This window comes from Eulemur rufifrons, chromosome 19 (genome assembly GCF_041146395.1).
Source record: "Eulemur rufifrons isolate Redbay chromosome 19, OSU_ERuf_1, whole genome shotgun sequence".
Lineage (NCBI taxonomy): Eukaryota > Metazoa > Chordata > Mammalia > Primates > Lemuridae > Eulemur > Eulemur rufifrons.
Genome location: NC_091001.1, coordinates 52,248,204 through 52,271,259, shown reverse-complemented (window position 1 = coordinate 52,271,259; position 23,056 = coordinate 52,248,204). Strand labels below are relative to the sequence as shown.

Genomic DNA, 23,056 nt, shown 5'->3' with positions numbered 1-23,056 from the left:
AAATGGAGGTTCGATGTCATTGAGCACTCTGTATGCAGGGATTAAAATTCCATTATTTTGGGGAATATGTGGGCCAAACAAGTAGTATAATTTTTACTTCTATAGTCTGTAACCTAAAATCTTATAAGAGAAGCTTTTTACATCATTTCTACATATTTTGCCTAGAAAATGTAAGAGCATCAGCAAATAGAAAGCATCTAAACTGGGAACCTGATGGATACATCAGGCCAGTACAACACAGTAGAACAAATCCAGGTTAGAACTCAGAAGAACACAATTTCTTGACTGCTGCCAAGTACCTGTGACCTTAAACAAATTAGGTAATGCTTCTGGGACTTAGTTTTCTCCTGCATTGGCTGATGTTTTGTCATCTGAGTATGATCAATATTGTTAAACGTAGGATACATGCATCACTTTTCCTGGCTCCCTGGTGACTGCACTCCACATGGACAACCCTTGCCCATGAATCCTCTGGATAAACCCTCTGCTCCATCTGGACTAGTGACTTTGTTATTCCACACTGCCCCCTTTCCTCCTTGTAATGTCATTCATCTCCTCCTCGTCCTCTATGTCTGTTTATTGGACCTTAAGATCTAGCTCAAGTTCCATTGGAAACAACAGAAGACTCTATCAGTCTTGACATTTAGTATGTCCTATTCAGCATAAGTGGCTGTGCTTACAACTGGATCGTCAGTTCTTAGAGGCAAGTGTTTCTGTAAGTGCCCAAGGCCTAGAATGGTACTATCACATAACTAGCATTTCATATGCATGCATTGATTAAATAAATACCAACAATTAGCACATTTCGCTTTGTTTTTTTTTTTCCAGTAGAGAGTCAGTCTGTCCACCAGCAGACTCAGGCTCACAGTTTAAGAATCCAGGATAAATAGATTTCTTTCTTTCCTACTTTCTGTATATAAAAGGGGAAAAATCTGATTAGCTGTTTGGAGTTTGCTTCCTTTACTGGGACTGATTTCTGTTGCTGGTGGAATAGCGTTTTATGTTTGGATAGCTCTAGAGGACCTGCCTATCCCTGTGGCTGGACAATGGCAGGAGGTAAGACCAATACCGGACAGAGGTAGCAGAGGGAAGACAAAAATTATATTTTAGATAGGAAGGACTATCGTCAGTCTAAGTTACTTCTCTATGACTGATCTTAAAATTAGATTATGAAAGTAATGAACTTTGACAGAATCTGTAATGACCAAGATTGTTCAGCCTAGACATACTATTTTAAATGTATTTTAATATAGTGTTAATAAAATAAATATTTTCTTTTTGAAAAGTCAAAATAATGCAGATATGGAGGAAATGTTGGTTGTAGTATTCATGGTGATAGGAAGTAGTCAGAAGTGTAAGAATAACCAAGAAATCTCACCCACTTAGTACCCTTACATAGACAATGTGTGATTTGTCCCATGCCTTTTTATATGACTGACACCTACAAACTCTAGGTGTTACAGGGATCTGAATGATAAGGTTTTGGTATCTATTTTATTTTGTCCTAAGGGCAAATGCAAGGTTTCTGGCTCAGAAAACAAACTTATTACTTACTCAGTAACCACGCCACTTCCTTATGTTCCATTGTCCCTCTCAGAGCAATGTGAGGAAGGCAGATGGATTCTGTACATACAGAAGATCCATAATACAAGTGAGGAACTACAAGATTTTGAACCTGGGAGCCAATATAAGAATTAGTGCTCGTTGTTCCCTTTCCCTCCTGAGGGAAGGAGAGAGAACTTTTCTTTTTAATGTAAACAAATAACCCAGGTTGTAACCTTTTGGAATATAAATGCAGGGCTCCTGGTTTTATCCCCCTTTGAAATGTACACATATCTCGGGCGTGATAAGCCTGTAAATCTCTCCCAGTTTATTTCACAATCTTGGGACTGCTATTGAGTCATCCTTGGAACCAGGTTACCAGTAATTTTTGCTCAGAAAGCCCTGACCATGCAGAAACAAGAAAATATGTTCTCTACACGGGCTTGTTTGTAAATGATGTGCTCTACAGTTGAGACATGCCCAGCTCTGTTAGCACAAGAGGCTGAAGAATCGGCTCAGAAGACACAGCTTTAACCATGTAGTTTACAATATGGAAATGGAAATGGTTCTTAACCAAATGAGACACTGCTTGACCTCTTTCATGGTAAGATAAAGTCAAATTAAATATTATACTGAAATAACATTACCCACCAGAATGGCAAAAAATCCAAAAGTTCTATAACATACTTTATTGTCAAGGATGAAGAAAAATATATAGTTTCATATTTTGGTAGGTATGTAAAATGGAGGAAATTTGACATTATCTCTCAAAAGAACGTATCATTAACATTTCGAAAGTAATTTCAGTTTTAAAGATCTGTTCTTCAGATGTACTGGCAAAAAATATAAAAATACGTATGTACAAGATTATTCATTATAAGATTGTATTCTGGAAACAACACAAATATCTAGCCCTAGGGCACTAGTTGAATGGATTACGGTACAATTGCACAATGGAGTACTATACAGGTATAAAAGGAATGGGGAATGACTCTCCATGTAATTTCCAGATATATTGTTAGATAAAAGATATATTGTTAGAGGAAAAGTATGTACAATGTATTTCATTTATTTTCAAAAAGGCAAAAAAGGAAAATATAACTTAAGAGAAAGTAAGATACATAAATTTATGCTGACAATAAAGCCCCTAACATGGAAGTAAAAATGGGGTGGGGTGGACTTAGAGAGATTTGCAATTATGCCTTCATTTGCTATAAATCTTGGTCATCATAGCAAAACAAACAGCACTTCTATGGTGTCCATTTGTCCAAGTAAAATCAAGAGGAAAGATGTGAATCTCCAGTGCTGCATGGATTCAGAGTCCTGGGAACTGGAAAGGACATGGTCCTTCTTTGTCACTTGAGGGGCATCAGTGCCCGACATCCATGGTGGTGGTAGTGGTGTATCAGGGGCCTGCAGCTTTGTCTAGCAGGGTCAGTGCTGGTTTCCACTGGAATTGGTGGCCCTTAGTATTGTGCACAACTAAGGCAGTGTAGTAAGGTCCATCCATCACCCAGATTTGCCAACACAAGGGAAGCTGCCATGTCAGTGATTGGTGTTCGAATCAGAGAGAGGAAGAATATGCTGGCAATCACGTGTTTGGAAGCACGTGTGGTATATCCTGGCAGTACTCCAGAAACAGTGTCGAGGAAAAATGGGAAGTTTTGCATGTAGCTAGAGGGCCTGAAGTAACAGGTGAACGTAAGAAGGAGAGAAGTTTTTTGTTATGGTCAATGTGACCCCAATATGACTTCCTGTCTGATTTGCCTTTGTATATTTCCTATTTTTAACAGCCAATTTTTTCCTTGTCAGTGACAAGGAAGTCCCCTCTCGAACACACTAGCGAAGCCCACTTTACTCCTGTTATCTCTGCCACTCATTTGGCACCTACTGTATACTGCCCTATTTTCACACTCTGTATTTGCCCATTTTTCTATTTATTTCCTAGTTTAATGCTGATACTTATTTTCCTGTAGTCTGTTCTCTGTCCCTCTTTCTACCTGGGGGGTATACGGGTAGTATTGATTCTTTTTTTTTTTTTTTAATTAAATTTTTACCTCCTGAGGTTATGAGACCACCTCTTCATTCCCTCCAGCCTTGATTAGAGTTGATGCTAAAAAATGTTCAGGCTGGGCCCAGTAGCTCATGTCTGTAATCCTAGCACTTTGGGAGACTGAGGCTGGAGGATCGCTTGAGGCTTGAGTGACATAGTGAGACCCCGTCTCTTTGAAGAATTTTAAAAGTTTATTAAACATAATGACACAGTAACTTACCTGGGGGGATTATGCCCTTTTTAAAATTATATACTTAGTGATTAAGATTAGAATCTCATAAATCATGTGCAATAAATTCTTAGCAAGTGCTTTACTACATCTTAATGCAATCTAAGTATTTAAACTTCACTGATGCCAAATTAAACTATTTATTAAGCAAAGTTTTGACAAACACTGTAAGCTAAATAAGGCATAATGTTCCACTCTTTATTCATTCCTTATATTTCAGAATAAAATGTGCCATCCTTTTTTAAGTTATAAACCATTTGTGATTATTTTTAAAATGCTTATTTTTAAAATATAAGAACTTTCCAAGCAAGCATTTTCTTTCCTCAGGGAAAGGAATTTGTGTCTAGACAAGAGCAGATGGATGCTCCCTGATTCTCTTAGGGTAGTTATCATGAATGGAATTTAGAGAGGTTTTTCCTTTTTTCTCCTTTTAGGCAGTCCTTTTTCATCTTTTATCAAACAATTCAGCTCATGGGTTATGTATGGCCTTCTGGAAATTAAATTTGATTTTGAGGTTTGAAATATACATTATAATTTTCCAAACATGAATTTATGAAAACGGCAGTGTTTCGGGACTCCCACAGAGGGAACAGATGACCGACTCTGATGCAGGAAAGCACAAGAATGCACACAGGATGGAAAACTTGGGACTGGCTGCGATGATGATGATGGTTATCTGGAAAGGTAGAGACAGCTGACAAGTAATCACTAGGGAATAAGGAGCAGATTAAGCTGGGCTACTTTTGTCCTGGCTCCCAAATTCCAATGCTCAGCATCTTTCAAGCTGACGATACATTCTCTAGAGAGAACACCATTAAAGTTAGTATATCATTGGTCTAGAGAGAGGAAGATTTCAAATTAAGAGAAAGTATCTAAATTTTATTTCTATACTGCTGCCACATTTTCAAAAAAAGCATTTTGAGGATACTTTACTTGAAATTTAAGTTCAGTCAACTAATATAAAGTGGTATAAGTTTGAGAGAGAAAGGACTAGAATGTTAGATTAAGTTGAGTAGCTTACTGAGCTAGGTAAGCTGAGTTTGAATTGTCTGGGTTTTTGTTGTGTTGCAAGCTACTACCTTTTTGGTAAAGTCTTTTAAAGATTCTCTTTCCTCATGGATCTAGCCATCTGTTCATAATGGAGCACAATGCTTAACATTGTCCTTCTTGGCAATCAAAATAAAAAGAATAGTTCTAGGAGTGAATTTATCAAATCTTGTCCTGAGGGCAGATTTACATTATCACAAGAATGATATGGTCCTGCTGAAGGGAGACAAGGGCATTAAACCGGGAGGTTCAGTTTTCAAAACAAATCATATCAGCTTCCCAATTTTCAGATGAAGCACTAATTGATGGGATGTTTCCCACAAGGCCTGCCCTTTTTTGTGGGAAATCATATGGCTGTGCTTCCAAGTTCTAGCTGGAAGATACCAAGTGATTTTGCCTTCTGTAAACAAAGAAAACGCTGTGTAGCTGGGTAGGTGCAGAGAGTCTTGGGATGAAGACAACAACTTCAAGAACCATTTACTGTGAATCTTTTATGTGCCAGGCATCATACTAAGCATTTTACATGTTTCCCTTTTTTGTAAGTGCCTTCAAGCCAGAACATGTTACGCTAGAGTACTGCTTAGATTTGTGTATCAAACTGAATAATACATTGATAGAACATATTATTTCTAAACTTTATGTAAACCCTGAAGGGCAGCCATGATTATTCCTGCTGTCCACTGAGTAAACTGAGGCTCATATTGGTTAAATAAGTCATGTAAAATTAAATACCAAGATTCAATTACACAATTACTTGGAACCAATAAATATGCTAGAAAAGTGTAGTTGCTACAAGTTTTAATGCGTCCTGCTAATTATTTCTACTGATATTTTTACTCACGGTGTAGCATACTATATTATGTATCTATTTCTGTGTAACAAATTGCCCCCAAATTTTACTTATCATGTAGACTTTTCTATAGAACAGCTCACAACACAGCAAGTGGCTTCCCTCAGAATGGGCAACCAAGAGAGCAAGAAAAGACAAGCCAGATGGACACCAGCATCTTTTTGTAACCTAATCTCAGAAGTGACATCCCATCTGCTTTGTCATGTTCTGTGGATTAGAGGCGAGTCACTAATTTCAGGCCACATTCAAGTTGAGGGGATGCCACAAAGGCATGAGTACCAGCAGAGAGAGGGCTCACTGGGAGCCCTCTCAGGGACTGCCTCCCACACATACATATTTTAAATGCATAAGGATAGGAGAGACAGTAAGGGTGATGAATAGCATAATTAGGGTAGAATAGTAGTTTAGGGTGTGTGAACAAACCCCACAACAAGGACTTACTAGGGATATAATCACCTCCTGGTACAACAGCCCTATTTCCTTGTGCAATGGATTCCAGAATACAAAAGACCCACTGAATCAAGATGGAGCCATGCAGTATGTGGCTAGGAGGGACAGAGAATAGCAGAGGTGGATACGATAGTGGGAAATAAAAGGCTCAAGGTGATTGGAGAAGTAGCTTGGAACAAAAAAGGATAGATGGAGTTGGGAAATTGTGTGTAGAAATAAGATAAAGCTGGTACTTAATTCAAAGATCACAATTGTATATATCAAAGGGGGAAGAAAAAAAAACAATGGAATCATTTAGGGAAAATTGCATTTGACTTAGTTTGAGATATTCAAACATTAATTTCAGAAGAAGCTACGTAGCTAGTGGTGATGAAAGTCATAGCCAGGATTAGAGTGTGTTTGCAAAATCAGGGTCAGAAGTGAAAGTTCTGGATGATGTAGGAACTCCTCATCAAATGCTTCAACAAGATTCTGGCTGCCCTTATACTTTATGGGGAAGGCATACCTACACCTAGTGGATTACATGGGTCTATATATAATGTGTAAAAATAGCCACTACTCATGAGACGTTTTTATAGATCTGATTGATTACTTCTTGCCCAATAGCTGAAGCTCTCATGTAAGCATTCCTAAAAGGATTCTGTGCTCAGGATTTTGAAAGACCCTTGTGTGTGGGTGAGGCGGTGGGTAGGGGAGGGAATCCTTGAAGGTTCTCTACTAACCTAATTCATGATCAAAAAGTTCTTCACAAAATAAAAGAGTGACCAGCTTCTATGGTTTGTCCACCATTGTTTTTGAGTAGAGCTAAAGGTACAAATTTGTCACAGCTTCAGTCTGGGTTAATTCCTACTTCTACACTGACTATGACTTGGAACTTTAGACTCGAGCAGTCTCCTTACAACTAATTATACTTCATGGTTGTGTTGAACCATGGAAGCACACCCAGTGCCTTGTGAATTCCAGTTAGACTTTTCTTTGAACAACTTTAGGCACCCAGTTGTTTTATATATCATTATCCTTTACCTTCTCTTTACCTCTCCCTTAGCATCTATTAATAGTTGGGGGCCACATGAATATTCCCTTGGGTAGTGTCTGATAGAAGCCATTTTGGGAAAAGAGTGCTTTACCTCTAGAAACACCATCAAACAACACTTTCCTGGTATAAAGGATACCAAAGGAATTGTCCCACATCGTCTTCCCAAATTAATACCTTCTAGTTCCAATTACTCTGATAACACCTATATTTTTACCTAATTCCAATTATTAAGCTATTAAAATGGAGGCTTAATGACTATCCATGATGGTGGGGGGGTGGGGGCGGATATCTGTACTAATTCCTGCACTGGAATTAGTCACAATTTCATCTCAGTCCAGATATTTTCTTTCTAGATTTCTTTAAACATTCTCATTCTTACTTTTCTATTTTCTATTAATACTTACTAGACTGGTTCTCTAGAACAGGGGCTTTGTCTATTTTCTCTTCTGTTAATAATAAAATTTGTTCAGGAAACACACTTTTGTATTGGCTGACTGGGCCACCACAACTGGGCAAGCCCTATGCGTACAGATGTGCTTTTTGGCCTTGGTGAACTAGTTAAGACTAGAAGTGTGAACCTTTCTCCTGTCCAATGGTGACACTCCCACTTGAAAAAGCAATCCTAAAAGGATTCTGAGCTCAGGTTTCTGAAAGGTGCCTGGACACCAAACGTAGAATGCCCACTAATGACTTGGTTAGTGACTCATGAAACTCTCTAATAAAATTACTGAACTGATGTGAAATGGTAGGCAGAAAAAAAAAGAGACTCAGTAGGTGAAGTTTGGTACTACTCATTTTGTCCATGAAATACTGGGTGACAAATGAGTTCTTTCTGCCATTACCCCCATTCATTCCCATTCCATCCCTTTACTTCCCAACAGAGGATCTTCCCAACTGGATAGATTCTCTCTGCCAGAAGCATGACAAAGGTTTAAAATATGAAGAATGAAGGAGATATTGTCTTGGCTTGAAAGCAACTCATACGCGAAAGAGTTGACATACAGTAAATGTCAACAAATGGTCCTGATAGAGTGTCCTAAGTACTATAATAGTGTATACATGATTAGGATGCTATGAAATTATAGAAAATTGTCTACTTTGGGTGTCTGGGGTTAAAGAAAGCTTCACAGTGGCAGTTAATCCTAAATTGAAAATTGAAATTGAGGAAGAGTTCACTTGGGCCAAAGAGAAAGAAGTAGATTTCAGTATGAAAGAATAAATTAATCATGGACATGTTGGTTCAACATGGTATGTCCTCAATTTCATATTTGGTGATACAGAAGTAATTCAGTGTCATTAGAACATTTGAGTATATATTGGAATAGATGGTGAGACAGAGAGGCAGAGACAGGAAGTATAGGGAGGTGTCAGATGCTTAGTGTGTTTATTTGTTGATAAAGAGATTTTATTGTTCCCTCTGCAGTATAGGAGATTGTTGGTGTGTTTAAAGCTGGGCATGGACCTTTCAGATAGTTATTCAGAACAGTGGGGTTGGCTGGCTGTTCATCTCCACTACATCTGGTTAACCTTGGGTTTTGCCCTTTTAGTTGTCAGCAGTTCTATTTGCATATTTAACACAACGTCTCATTCATTTAACTGACTCACCCTGTGCTCTGAAACTTCACCTCTGAATTCTCTCAGGAGGATTTATTCCAGAACTTGCTCACCTCTGGTTTAGGATCTCGATCAACACTAGAATGATGTGACCTTGATTTTTATATGCATACTTAACTCTGATTTCATTGCTCCTGGAATGTCATCATTTTGTGGCCTGGTGTGCACTCTGCCTACAGAAGTATAGCTGGAATTTAAAAGTTTGTTTTCAACTTTGATCACCCTTTCAGGACATAAGCTATTAAGAGCAATTCAGCATTTCTGATAAATAATGGCAAAGTGGTGCCTACATTTTTGGTTGTAATTCAGAGAGTAGAAAGAAGCTTCTATTTATATTCCTATATCAGAAACTCTGTTAGTATATAATGTGTGAATCACAAAGGAAATGCTATGTTTTGTCCTAATTAGTGTGAAGGAGAAGCAGCATCATATTTGAAGTAGTTTGAGGCTTTTTCTATCTCAGTGTTACTTTGGGGGTATTTAATTTTTTAGACATCACCAAGATGTTATAAGAATTCATAGTCAAACTAACATCTTAGGTTCTGTCAAGATGGATCATTGTTTTATAAACTTATGGTTTCCTCTGTCTTACCACTTTTACAAACAAAACAGGCTAAAATTAAACTAGGAAAGAGAGCAGCAACATGGACAGTAAATTTATGTTGGTCAAAGAACAGTAGCAGTTGGCTAAGCCCTAAACAAATAAGTATTAAATGCTCTTACCAGAGAAAGATTTTCTTAAGGGTCAAACCCAGAAAAACACTGACTTGTGGTAAGATAAATGGATATCTTGTCAGTTACAGTAAATACAATCAATTGTATGAGTTCAAGTTCTAAGTCTTACTGGTTTGAGGAGCATAATAAGGTCATTTAAATATTATGACTAAATTGCACTTTGAGCCCTCATTTGAAAAATATAAGGGTTCTTCACCCCTTGCCCCCACCATTTTTTTTTTCCTTGAAAGGTTAATGGTATTTCTGTTTCAATCTCTTCATAAAAGGACCTTGTTTCTGCCTTTTCTGACAATGCCAGATCAATAACACTGGGGATCATACCAAGGCCCTACCATTTAAATCTCACTAGAGAGATCCTGTACTCCATGCTGGTGCAAATAGAAGATTTCTCTATTCTTCAAACTTGGGATTTCAGAGCAGTATTGAATGTGTCCAGAGTCTCAGAGAATCTTTAATGAAAATAGTCCCTTTAGGTTTTATCTTTCCTCTTTCTTCCTTGGGCACAGAATCAGGCCTGGAGGTGGTTGGAGCAAGATAGCATGTCACCTCCTGCATTGTCCTCCTCCTGTCTCTTCTTCAGAATGACTTTGCACAAATAAAGCAACACAGCAACCTTTCTGGCCACTTCAGACTCAACAAAATTTCTCATGCAAAGACAGACATGTTCATGGAGAATCAAGGTCTGGGTGGTGGGCACTTCCTAACTCAACTCTCTAGCTGGAAGTTACTAAGGTAGAATATTAAGTGTTTGATCACAGTCACAATTTCTGAGGGACTTCCTCACTTAACGATATTGATCAAATTGCTATTATATTCTGGGCTATGTGGTAGAACTTTATTTTTTTTAGAGCCCAATTCTATAAGAAGAACTTTGTTGATTTCTTTTTAAATATTTGAATTATGAAAAGATTCAAAGATACAAAAAGAAGAGAGACTAATATAACAGATACTTCTCCTTTCCTGTCCAGTGTAACCACTGTGTTTAAAGTATATGTCCTTTCAGAACATGCAAAAACATATACAAATGCATATATGTTTAAATTATGCACAGTGCTTTTTTGTGTATTTTATAATTTCTCACAAATGACATCTCTTTTCAGTTTGCTTTTCCCACTCAAACTTTGACCTCAGGGCTTATTCACTTTAATATATGGGCTGTTCCCCAATTCATATCCCTAAGTCCATTTTGTCCCACCCAGATGTACTATCTGTGGATCTGGAGTGAGCATCTCACAGCAGTTCCTGAGTCATTTAGAGGATTCAGAGTAGAACTGCACCATAGCCATTGACAGAGCTCCTTTAGAGCAGTTATTTTCATTCTTGGGTTTTGTATAATTTTCTTCTCTTAACTATTAGATTATACAACCTAACGAGAGACAACTGTAACCACAGACACAAAGACATTTTCGTGACTCCAATGTACAGTTACTCAGCCCTCCTAGTCAGTATCTCTTTAAAAGTTAATATTTGGCTGTGCCCTAGATAATGCCCAACTCACTGTTTGGGACTGTATTTTACTAAATTTTGTCAAAGTGCTCACCAAAAGGATGTGTTGTACCCATTTGCCTTCCCAACTGCAATAGAAAGCTTGCCTTTTATCCACATGCTCAGTGAGATTAGTATTATTGTGCTTTGGTTTGCCCATCTTAACAAGTATAAAATGATATCTCTTTGTTTACATTATAATTTTTCCAATTCTTAGTGAAGTCAAGCATGCTATTGTGTATTTATCAGGAATATGAATTTCTTTTCTGCGAACTGAGTATGCGAATCCTATGCCACTTTTTATATTTTTCCTTATTGATTTGTGAGAGTACTGTATGTATCCTATGGACATGTAGGAGTACTAATTCTTTTTCAGTTATGCTATAGGAGCAAACAATTTTATTCATCCAAAGGTACTACTTAATGTTATATTGATGGTCATGATTATGACAGCTTAGACATCAAATAGAATGGAATAAATATAACTGTTTAAGAAAGGAAGGGAATTTGTAATTATATTTAAGAACATTGCTCATCCCCATAGTATGCTAATACATACAAAATGCTTTCATGCTTAAGGAGGTCAATTTCAATCATCTGTATTATTCAGTCATGTAAAAAAGTTTAATCTCAACCCAAATTGGATAACTGAAATAGCCTGAGTTTAATGCAGTTGTTTTTAGAAATGTAGTCTTATTTCATTTATTTTTGTAGCGATACAGCTCAATATTCCCCGCATTTTCTCTAAATATAGTTCCAAAGCCCAACTGAAAAATTCAAATAGTATAGAGAACCAATTACAGTAATGCACCCACAGAAGGAGATTCACCCCATGCATGCTTTGGTTTTGAAAATTTCTACTGAAAGAATGGAAGAATGGTCTCTTTGTTTCCCCCAAACCCTCCTCCTTTTTTTTTTTTTTTTTTTAAAGATTGACTTTTCCTGGTAGAAACACATTTTTCCAGGAATGTTTTTTTCTTGAATACTCTGACCCTAAAGAGTAAAGTAATTTAGCAGAGTTTCTCACACAGGGATTCAAATGGATGGGGAAGTGTCCACAGAGGATGAAAGTGAGTATAAAGATGAATCAGGCATGAAAGTTCAGAAATGGAAATAGATGAATGATGTTTCTATTTTATCATCCTTGTAAATAAAATAAATTGTGCTTTTAGCTTTTATTTACCATATAAATTGATAGAAGATAACAGCTGAGAAAATTGAATTATAATTTTTGAGATTCAGTGAATCAGCAGCATTTTAAAGTAGTCAGTGGAGATATTCCAGACATCCCATTGAGTTCACTTTCCACAAACCTCCAGGGTGTGTGCAGGTGTCCCTGTGAAAAGAAAGAGATGTCAGCATTTTAGAAACTTATATATGCATCTTTTGTATCAAAATGATACTGGTGAAATGGGACAAATCATCCTTGAGTCCACTGGTCTTCTCTTTCCATGACGCTTTCTGCTGGCATGTTTTTTCTCTTAGTCCTTCCACAGTTTCCCTTCATCTCAACCCCACGACATCCCTGCCCCCATGTCTCAAATCCTGCATTCCTGACCAAAGTGAAATGAACTGGATCACTTCACTCACACTTCATAGTGAAGCCCTGTGGGTTAAGGTCTGCTACTCACCAGCTATGACTGTAACATCTACTATTAAATATTTATTGGTACCTCAAAGGGCCAGATTTCATCCAATATTTTTGTATGTATTGTCCCATTGAATTTAGGTTGAATCTTACTAAATTTTATAGACAAAGAAACAGGTGTAGAAGGGTTAAGAAAACTTGGCGAAAGACTCACAGCTGGTACCTAGCAGAAGTGGAACTCAACTCAGGATAACATGAAATCTATACTCATACACTGCACTACACCACTTTGGGCAGGTTTCAAAATTTTTCTCTTTCGCAAACTGTCACCATGCATGGGGTAACGGTTTGCTTCTCCTGCTGAGGTGTAAGCAGCACAAAGCCTAAACTGGACAGCTGAGCAGCCTGCTCCATGGGACTGGTGGAATGTCCAAGAGCCTGCTGCCTTACCCAAAAGCTGGAATGACAGGTAGTGAAAGAAAAATTGCCTAATCCACTGCTTTTCATTTTGTTTAACCCAGTGATGCCACGCTTTGCTGAACAAGTAGAGGTCGCCATTGAAGCCCTGAGTGCCAACGTCCCTCAACCATTTGAGGAGAATGAGTTCATCGATGCCTCTCGCCTGGTGTATGATGGTGTTCGGGACATCAGAAAGGCTGTGCTGATGATCAGGGTATGTGAGGCCTCTACAGCTCAGAGCTGGCCAGAGCTTCTGACAGGGACCCCAAAGAATTAATTCTTGATTGATTGACTGATTGATTCAGTTAACTTGGGAAGCTGTGTGGTTTCTTTACTCAAACAAGGTAGACTTTTTACTTATAGAGGGATGAGTGATCCCAACAAGCCTAGATTAGACTGAATATCCTAAAGTGTGATGCCCTCCCTACTTCTTGCATGTATTATTTCCAAAATGTAATGCCAACTTAGGGATACCCCTGCTATTTTCCGTTCGTGCTTCCTACTAACTCCATCTTCCCATCAGGATCAGAAAATCATGGCCCTGAAAGAAATGAAGATTACCCAGTTTCATTGTATTTATATTAATAATAATAGTTGTTAGTTTTCAAATATAAAGTGATATATAATTACATTGTCCTTGTAAAAAAAAAAAAAAAGATGCAAACATTATAAATAAAGCTAGATAGCTTGACATCAAACCTTTTCCCACCACCTATCTTACTATCTTCCCATCCTCAGACTTCGGTTGTCGGGTAGGAATGAGTCCTCCAAACCATTGTCTAAATAATTATATAAAAATCACAAGCCTAGAAAATATATATTATAAGTTTCTTTAAAACTCATATAGTATCATTTGCAACTTGTTCATCTCCAGTGTGCCTACATCTCTCTCCGTTAAAACACATAGCTTACCTCATTCTATATAACTGCTGCATAATATTCCAGTATACAATGAGATTTTTTTCTCCTTACCTTACCAAAAGTTTAGCATAGTAGTGTTCAGACTACTTAGCCAGAGAACTATTTTTTCGAATAAACTTCATATGCAAAATTTCAATTGATGACACAAATACATTTATGGCTATTATAATTGAAGCAGAGATGGGGCTTCTGCAATACTAATCCCAAGGGTATAATATGCAATAGAAATATTTATTTTTTTAAATTTTCTAGTAGACACATTAAAAAACCAAAAAGAAACAGATGAAATTAATTGTAATTTTAATAATATATTTTATTTACCCAAATGTATCAAAAATGTTATTCTTTGAATATGTGGCACTAGCCATATTTAAAGTGCTCAGTAGCTCCATATAGCTAGTGGCCACTGTGTTGGACGAGGCAGCCCTGGATTATATCCTCACCCTCCTCTTCACCTTCGGCCTCCACAGCTGTCTCTGAGGCTAATCAATGAAACCATGAGGTATTTGGTGGGTGGGCTTTGAATATTTTCCCTTAGCAATCATTGAACACCTAGAACAACCCGCCTCCCCAAAAGAAAACATTGCAAAACAGTAACAACCAACTAATTCATTTTATGTGTGTGATCTCTCAGGTATTACAAGAAGTTATCTGTGATTTGTTCTGTCTCTGAGTAGTAGATTCCTAGTCCTTCGAGGATTTCACATGTAGTGTATTCTCAAATAATGATATTCTTGAAGTCATGAATCTAGGCATAGTCGTCTTTGACTGTGGTATCCAGAACACACTGGAGTGCTTCTGAGGTGGCATGAACAGTCTGCAGTAAAGCATCAGCAGAAAGGGTTTCTTTTTCACTCTTTTTATTGACATCCATGCTTCTCCTGAAACATCCATTAACGCTTTCGCTTGAGAGCCCAAATACCATCTTTTGATCATCTGATCTTTAAGTCAACTTGATTTTTTTTTTTTGTTAAATATTAGTCTTGCTTTCATAATAATTCCATAATCAATTAAAAACTATCAGAGCATGAAATAAGTTGTATCAGACAATACTAATTATACTTAAAAACATGGAGTTCAGATTTGTAATTTGAGGACTGTCACCTATGGTTCTAAGGTGCCCATTTTATACCTGTCAAACTCTGACCATCTTTCAAAGCCGGGCTCAAATGTTTTCTCCGTGTTTTTCTCCTTTGACAATAATGACCCTATCCTTTAATCATCCCTAACTGTTTCTGCTTGTGATGGTATTTGTTACACTATTTCCTTTTATGTCTATTGCCTCCTCTGGACTGTAAAATTTTGGAAAGCAAAAGCTGTCTCTTCTTTTCCTTTCACTGTGGTATTTTGTCTGACACAGAGCCTAATACTGTGTGTAGGAATAGGTGGGGTGGGGGTAGGAGAGAGAGGGGTCCTGGAAAGATAGAAAGATGACAGAGAAAAAAGATATAAGAATTAGAAGAAAGGGAAAGGAAGGATAGTCAGCCTTTTAAGCCCATAACAAATTAGATAATTTTTTCCCATTAAATACTAACTTGTAAAATAAGGTAATAGACCATGAGAGTTATGTTTTCAAAGCATTTGGCACTAAATCCCGCTATAATCCTCAAGACATATTCCCTCTTTTGCCATTTTTCTGCTTTGTTAGCCTTCACATTTTTGTGACAACCATTCATCTGGGAGGCTAAGGAAGTTTATAGCCATCATTCATTTATTCATTCATGAGCTGTAAAAAACCACAATTTTAGATAAAAATGCCATATCTTTGTCACATAAAGTGTCATTCCCCCATTCTGACATTTCAAGTGATTTGATTAAATGGATTTCACACCACTTAAAATTTAGGAAAAGAGAAATGTACAGTATGTACAAATTGTTATTTATAAAATCCTTTCCATTCAGCACCCACATGACTTCATTTTTTTCTTTAAATAAATAATTTCTTTTTTTCTTCTGAGAAAATAATTAAGTCTACTTTAAAAAACTCCATTATACTAAGTCAGGAAGATAGACAATAAGACAAGTAGAATTTTTTCTTTCCCAGCCAATTTGACCATGCCTCCTTCCCTCCCAAAGTGCTGATTTTACTTTGAGAAAGAAAGTCGTTTTTTTTCCCCAAAAAATAAGTGCAGAAAGGACTAAAGGGTCAAATTTTCCACCACCTTGCCTCTTGGCAACAGATACATATTTAATGGTAAAGTTAGTATATGAGTGCTCCAGGCCAGCTCCAGGCAACCCTCTGAAGTAGACAAAGTTTGCCCTTTCTGTATTCCCACCTCACCTTTACGGACCCTTCTTCTTTCTTGGAGCAAGTCTACTCTGCCTCTCCTCCAAGAGACTATTTTTTCTTTGCTTCTTGCTGAGGCTTGTCTTCTGTGATCTGTCAGGTACACGGATATTTTCTGATTATCCTCACAAGGTAGTTTAAAAAATGAATGGCAAATCTGGCATACCAACATACAATCAATTCTCATTATCTGTAGTAGTTATGGTCTATAAATTCACTGTGACCACTAAATTAACAAATACTGAACCATTGGTCCCAGGAGAAGATAGGGTTAGGCTACTTGAACTTCTGGTCACATTTTGATCAACTGATCAATACATAACCTTGTTTTATGTGGGTGTGTATTTAAAGGCACCTTATGTAATATGTATTGTTGATTAACATTGCATTAATGGCCAACAGCACTAATTGATGCTTGAACAGAGTTTATCTAACATGTATGTTCCTCTGTAAGGCACATCACAGCCTTCTTGCACTTGGGAACACTAGATGACACTTCACCACTATGTTTGGGGGACATTTTAAAGAAATCACCCAGAAAAAGCAAAAAAAAAAAAAAAAAAAAGTGGCACTAAATAAACCATAAAAAATGTTCCTGATTACAGTACGAACACTTCAGCAAGAGTATAGAGCACTGTGCTGTTTGACCTTAGCTGGGAACATGCATGTTGGATGACTCAATTTTTTACACTCAAATGTGTGCAGTAATAACTACAAAAGCACCGTTAGCATGGAATTTTTGGGATTAGAAATAAATTTTAGGTAGTAGGCAAATTCACAAATAAGGAATCTGCAAATAATGAGGATCAAGTGTATATCTAGGACACAAAGAGTTAAACTTGTAGTGTTGGAAATTTAGATAAGCAGGTAAGGTAGAAGGTGGTTATGTCTTGGTTTCGGGAGATCTGTAGTCAACAAAACAGTAATTGCTTCTCATAAGATGACTCTGAAAGATCTACAGTGATATCTATATACTAATCTTTTGTAATCAGAACTCATTAATTTGGTTGTATATGATACTTTTGAAAGGAGGGCACGGAAATAATAGGACCTGGGACAGTTTTCAGATAAAGGTATATAAACTATGTACCAAGCTATCCTGGAACATTACAAGATACTTAAAAAAAATTCCGGGGTAATATATAGATGTCTCTTAGATTCTACATGAAATATTAGCTGCAGATAGTTCAGTTTAAGCATTAGGTTGGCACATATCTTTTGATGTCATGTATCTGTGAGGCTGGGTTTGTGATGATCACTGTGATAAAAAGCAATCTCAAGATTCAACAAGTGTACATTTGGATTCCAAGATTTGGTAACTAGTACAGTGTACAACAGATACTAAGTTATTAGGTCACAAGAATGGATTAAGTTAATTGGACTAAACTGCTAAATCAAAAAAAAAAAAAAAACCATTAGGGTTTTTTGTTTTGATTTTTTTAAAGCCTAGAGGCACCATGAAGAAAATTACTGAGACCATGAGAGTACTGTGAAGCAGTCAAGTTTAGAATCTATAGCTTAACTATTTTGGGGTGACCAGCATGCTATCAGTTTTCTTGTCTGTGAATGATGACAAATATTACCATAGCTATAAAGGACTAGCATAGACCTAGGTCTTAGTAGGTTCCCAAGAAATACTTATTTTCCTCATTCTGTTGAGATGAAGTTTATCTTTATATCATCAATTAATTAAACTTTATAAATAAGTCAATAATATAATCAAAACTACAAGGATTGGATTCTTATTTGTCACAGCTAGAAAATAAAGGATTGAAAAGACTTTAGATGCTACTTATCTGACAAAATGCATTTATTACAGGTTGTCATTTTCCAGTTAATCAACTTGGCCTTCTAAGATTCCTAGTGGTGTTTTATTAACTAATCAGAAATAATTCAGTATGATTTATTTTTAATTGATAATTCAATCTTGGTCATTCATCTGTCAAATATTTGCTGAAAGCTTACTGGATGCCTACACTGTTGGATCCTCCCTAAATAAAGAGGTGAACAAAGTAGACAAAAGTCTCTAGTAAAGATAATGCCAAACGTTATGCCATGGAGAAAACCAAGGCAATGTAAAGGAGACAGAGTTCAGGATGACATGAATTTTATGAAGTATGGCGACTGATTGGGCAGCATTTGAGAAAAGACTTGGGGAGAAGGAGGAGGAAACAAGCCTTAAAGGTATTTTGTGGAAGTATGCTTTGGGCAGGGGGAACGACAAGTGTGAGGGCTGGATGTGGGAGTGGACTAGAGGGACTGAGGACTATGTTGAATGAGATGGGAGTCACTGAAGGGTTCTGAGCAGGGGAATAGCATGATCTAACTTAGACCTTATGGGGACCACCTGGCTATGCTGGTGAGAGTGGGATGTAGGGGGCAAGGGCAGAAGCAAGGAAATCAGGCAGGAGCCTCCAGAGTAATCCAGGCTAGAGATACTGGTGGCCAGTCACTCCTGACTGGGGAAATTTTTTTTTTCTTAATATTGCCTTAGATCTCTAATTATATTTTCTAGTCTGCAACCCACTCCAGTGGTATAGAACTTTGCTGGAAAATCCTTCCTCATGAGTCACCCAAACTCTCCTGCCAACCTATCTTCTCATCCTTCTCCCAGTGAAACTCATATACATTTGAACCTTTTCTCTAAATGGTCCTTATTGCATTTTACTCATATGTCTAGGTGGAATGACTGTAAATTCTTCAACATTTTCTCATTTTGCTTCTCTATATAGTTTGTTGTAGAGGAGATTGAGCACCAGGGACAGGTGGATTGTTCCTGTTTTATGACTGACATGTGGTGTGACTCTGGACAAATCACAAAATCTTCTGGGGCCTCTGTAATAGACACACACTAATCTCATAGAGTTTTTTTTGTTTGTCTGTTTGTTTGTTCGTTTGTTTTTTGTTTTGGTTTTTTTTTTTTTTTTTTTTTTTGAGACAAGGTCTTGCTCTGTTGCCCAGGCTGGAGTGCAGTGGCATCATCATGGCTCCCTGCAACCTCAATCTCCTGGGCTCAAGCAATTTTGCAATTTTCTTGCCTCAAGAAAGATCACCAGCTGGGACTACAGGCATGTACCACCTTGCCCGGCTAGTTTTTCTATTCTTTGTAGAGACAGGGTCTCACTCTTGCTCAGGGTGGTCTTGAACTCCTGGCCTCAAACAATCCTCTTGCCTCAGTAGAGGCTAAATGTGCCATTTTACATATAAGACTAACTTTCACAACCTAACTGTTCAATATTAATAGTAGCGGAACAAGGAAACTAAGAATAGACCCAAAGTAGTTTCTGTCCCTCCAAGCACATAGACAGAACTGAGGCTTCACCCTCAGTCTCCAGCCTCCAAGGGCAGTGAGCTACACATTTTGTTTATTCCTTTAACCTATAACACTAATAACACAAGTCTAATCTCCCTAGGCCCATTTGCAGACCTTCCACAATTATCCATGTCTCCTTTAATTTATGGAGGTCCTTGACCAACTGAAAAATAACACTCATGCCTTTAAAAATGAGTAATTCAAAAAATAACAGCATGAGTAGGAGACACATTTACATGCAATTAGCAAACTGCACATGCACAGAACTATTTATATGGGCTGGCTTGGATGGCTTTGCTGCATGTTTAAGACACATGGAAATATTTTAAGCTCATCTATTTGCCTGGGGGTATTTGTGATGGTTAAAAGCATAAGCTCTGAAACCCTCAACTAGTTGCCCGCTTCCACCACTTGCTAGGTGTGACACCTTGGCAAATTTACTCAACTCAGCCTGTTCATACATTTATAAAATAGGGATTATAATTATTTCATTAGGTTATTGTAAGAATCAAAACCTTTAGCTGAATGCCTATCTCACAGTGGGGGGGGGGTAAACAATGATCGCTATTATTATGCTGCTGCTGTTATTAGGTGTTAGGTTTTACTATTAAGCACAGTAATTATCAATACCATTTATGAATTTGGTTTATTTTTATAGTTTGCAAAGCATTTTCCTATGCATCTGAGTTCAGGAGTCCTGTGGGGCAGACAGGGCAAACGGCAATTATAATCTCCATTTTATCAGCAAGGAGACACAGAAGCAGTGAAACTAAGTGGCTTACCAACAGCATATGGCTTGTGAGTGGCACAGTTAAGCCAAATGTTTATTCAGGTCCCCTGGGTCCACTTCCAGGTTATTTTTTCATTTTAAAATTTTTCTTTATTTCGGTTCTTGGGCCATTGTCACTGGAATAAAAGCTTAGGATTATCGGCCTTACACTGCCAGGTTGAGTTTTTCATTGACTCATCTACTAAATGCATAGATCACTGAAATGTTTGGACACAGTACTATAGGTACTGTCATATTCTGCTTATTTCTGTTGTGTGAGATTTTCCATTTCGCTTTCCTTCTCCTTTTCAAGAACTAATGATGAAAAGTGCTTGTAATCTTGTCATCTCATCTGTCAGCAGAATTTACCAACTTGCTATAATTGTTCCACAATACACTCCAGAAGAGTGAGGAATGATCAGAGAATATTGTCTTTGTCCACAATAAAAATACAACCAGTTATTTGAACCAGGTTCTGCCTACCCCACCCCTGCTTTAGTTAATAAAATTTGGGAACAAAAGCTCTTTCTTCTCCCATTCTTTTAATATTCCTATGAAAGAAAATTGAACATCTGTAGATGACCGAGTGAATGTTAATAAGGTTGATGGTGAGGGAGAAGGAAAAACAAAAGTGATATGCCAAAGCTTGGAAAATTACGAGGCATAATGTGATATTGGCACGAAGGACCCCATTTTATGCCTGTCTGACTAATCTCAAGGCTTCATCAATAACCACACCTGATTAATTACACTGAGGTAGCCAAAGAAACCAGCAGAATAAAAATTCGCCCTTTCGGATGGAGAATGGGCAACTGTGTCATCAGTATTGCTTGTGATCTGTTCTGTTCTTTTGAAAGATAGAGCCTTGGGAAGTGGTCCGACTATATCCCAAAGGGCAGTTTGTGGATGACTGTCACTTTGAGGCTAGTAACAGTGAAGCTGAGAGTCTCACACTGATGTACTCTTGTACTTTTGTACACGATCCTCACCACTTCCTGAGATTATCCTCTTAGAATTAACACAACACGATGGTTTAGAGTATATACTTCAAACTGCCTGACTTAGAAATCCTTGAGCAAGGCATAACCCCTCATGCCTCTGTTTCTCTACCTAGAAAACAGAGAAAATAGTGTCTATGTCATAGGAGTGTTAAGAAACTTGCATGAGTTAGTGCATGTCAAGCACTTAGAGAAAACTATGACAAAAGCGTGACAAGCACTTAATGCATATTATCTATTATTATTGCCATTAAAGATGGAAAGTGTTTTTTATTCCTGGGCTTATGGATTCATTCTCATCTTTTCCCCAACGCTGACTTTATTGATTGGAAAGGATATCGATCTAACTCTACTCCCTTTAAGCAGCTTTAGAGCTCCAGTTCTTGCTTAATTTGTAATGTGAAAAAAAAATAACAACTTATAACCACAACAAAAAATGAATAAAGAGCAGCATGTTTGGAGTCAGACACACTTGGGTGTTTAGGTCTAAATTCTGGTTCTGTTACTAATTGAGGATATGGGGCACATTGCTTTCTTTGAACCTTGGTTTTCTCATCTCTAAATAGATCACTATTTCACTGTGCTAGTCTGAGCTAAATTGATATTATATTTGAAAAAGATAATACATAAATATGTAGTAATTGGTGGCTTCACTTTAAAAACTACTTGAATTGATTTAAAAACTTTAAGTAATAATGATGGCAAGCATTTAAAAAGTGCCTACTATGTACCACATATTCTGTACAGAATATATTACTTAATTTTCACAACAATCATGGAGGTAGCTACTGTTGTGAATTCACAGAGGAAGACGTCTAAAACTTAAGAGAGGTAAGACATTTTGTTCATGGTCACACAGGGGCTAATATTCAGGCAGTCATGAGTGTAGAGTGTATGCTTGTGACCTTTACAAGTATATGCTTGTGACCTTTATACATTATAGCTTAGTGACCAAATCAGATATTTCATCAGGTCTAGCCACTGGCCTGCAGATGATCAGTCTGTTTGTTTACAGAGCAAAAAGGGCATTACAGAAAATGTATTGGTGTTACTTTTGTTGTTGATAGTTATTTTCTTTCAATAGATTTAGATGGATGGAAATAACACACAAATATAATTTTTCTTAAAATTAGCATATCAGGCCGGGCGAGGTGGCTCATGCCTGTAATCCTAGCACTCTGGGAGGCCAAGGTGGGTGGATCGTTTGAGCTCAGGAGTTCGAGACCAGCCTGAGCAAGAGCGAGACCTCATCTCTACTAAAAATAGAAAGAAATTAATATGGACAGCTAAAAATATATATATATAGAAAAAATTAGCCGGGCATGGTGGTGCATGCCTGTAGTCCCAGCTACTCGGGAGGCTGAGACAGGAGGATCGCTTGAGCTCAGGAGTTTGAGGTTGCTGTGAGCTAGGCTGACGCCACGGCACTCACTCTAGCCTGGGCAACAGAGTGAGACTCTGTCTCAAAAAAAAAAAAAAAAAAAATTAGCATATCATATCAAGAATTAAAATTGGACTTGTTACACCTGCAGGAGAAAAAAAAACCAAAATGTGTTTTCTAAAAAAAGTAAATTAAGGCATTGATTTTTCTGACTCCATTCCAGCCAATACCCACCCACATAGCTAATCCTACGTGTAAGGTGCTATAAGCTCTGTTTCCTGGGGGCTCTTCAGCCTTTG

At 37.5% G+C, this 23,056-nt stretch overlaps 1 protein-coding gene across 8 annotated transcripts in view; it reads left to right on the top strand.

Annotated features, from left to right (window-relative positions):
* The window catches only part of CTNNA2 (catenin alpha 2), a 1,068,594-nt gene that overhangs the window by 981,486 nt on the left and 64,052 nt on the right, over positions 1-23,056 (top strand). For all 8 annotated transcript variants that reach the window (XM_069493843.1, XM_069493842.1, XM_069493839.1 and 5 more), the window contains one exon: positions 13,151-13,302. In XM_069493843.1, the coding sequence (XP_069349944.1) occupies positions 13,151-13,302 (152 nt within the window). The remainder of the gene's footprint in view (positions 1-13,150; positions 13,303-23,056) is intronic.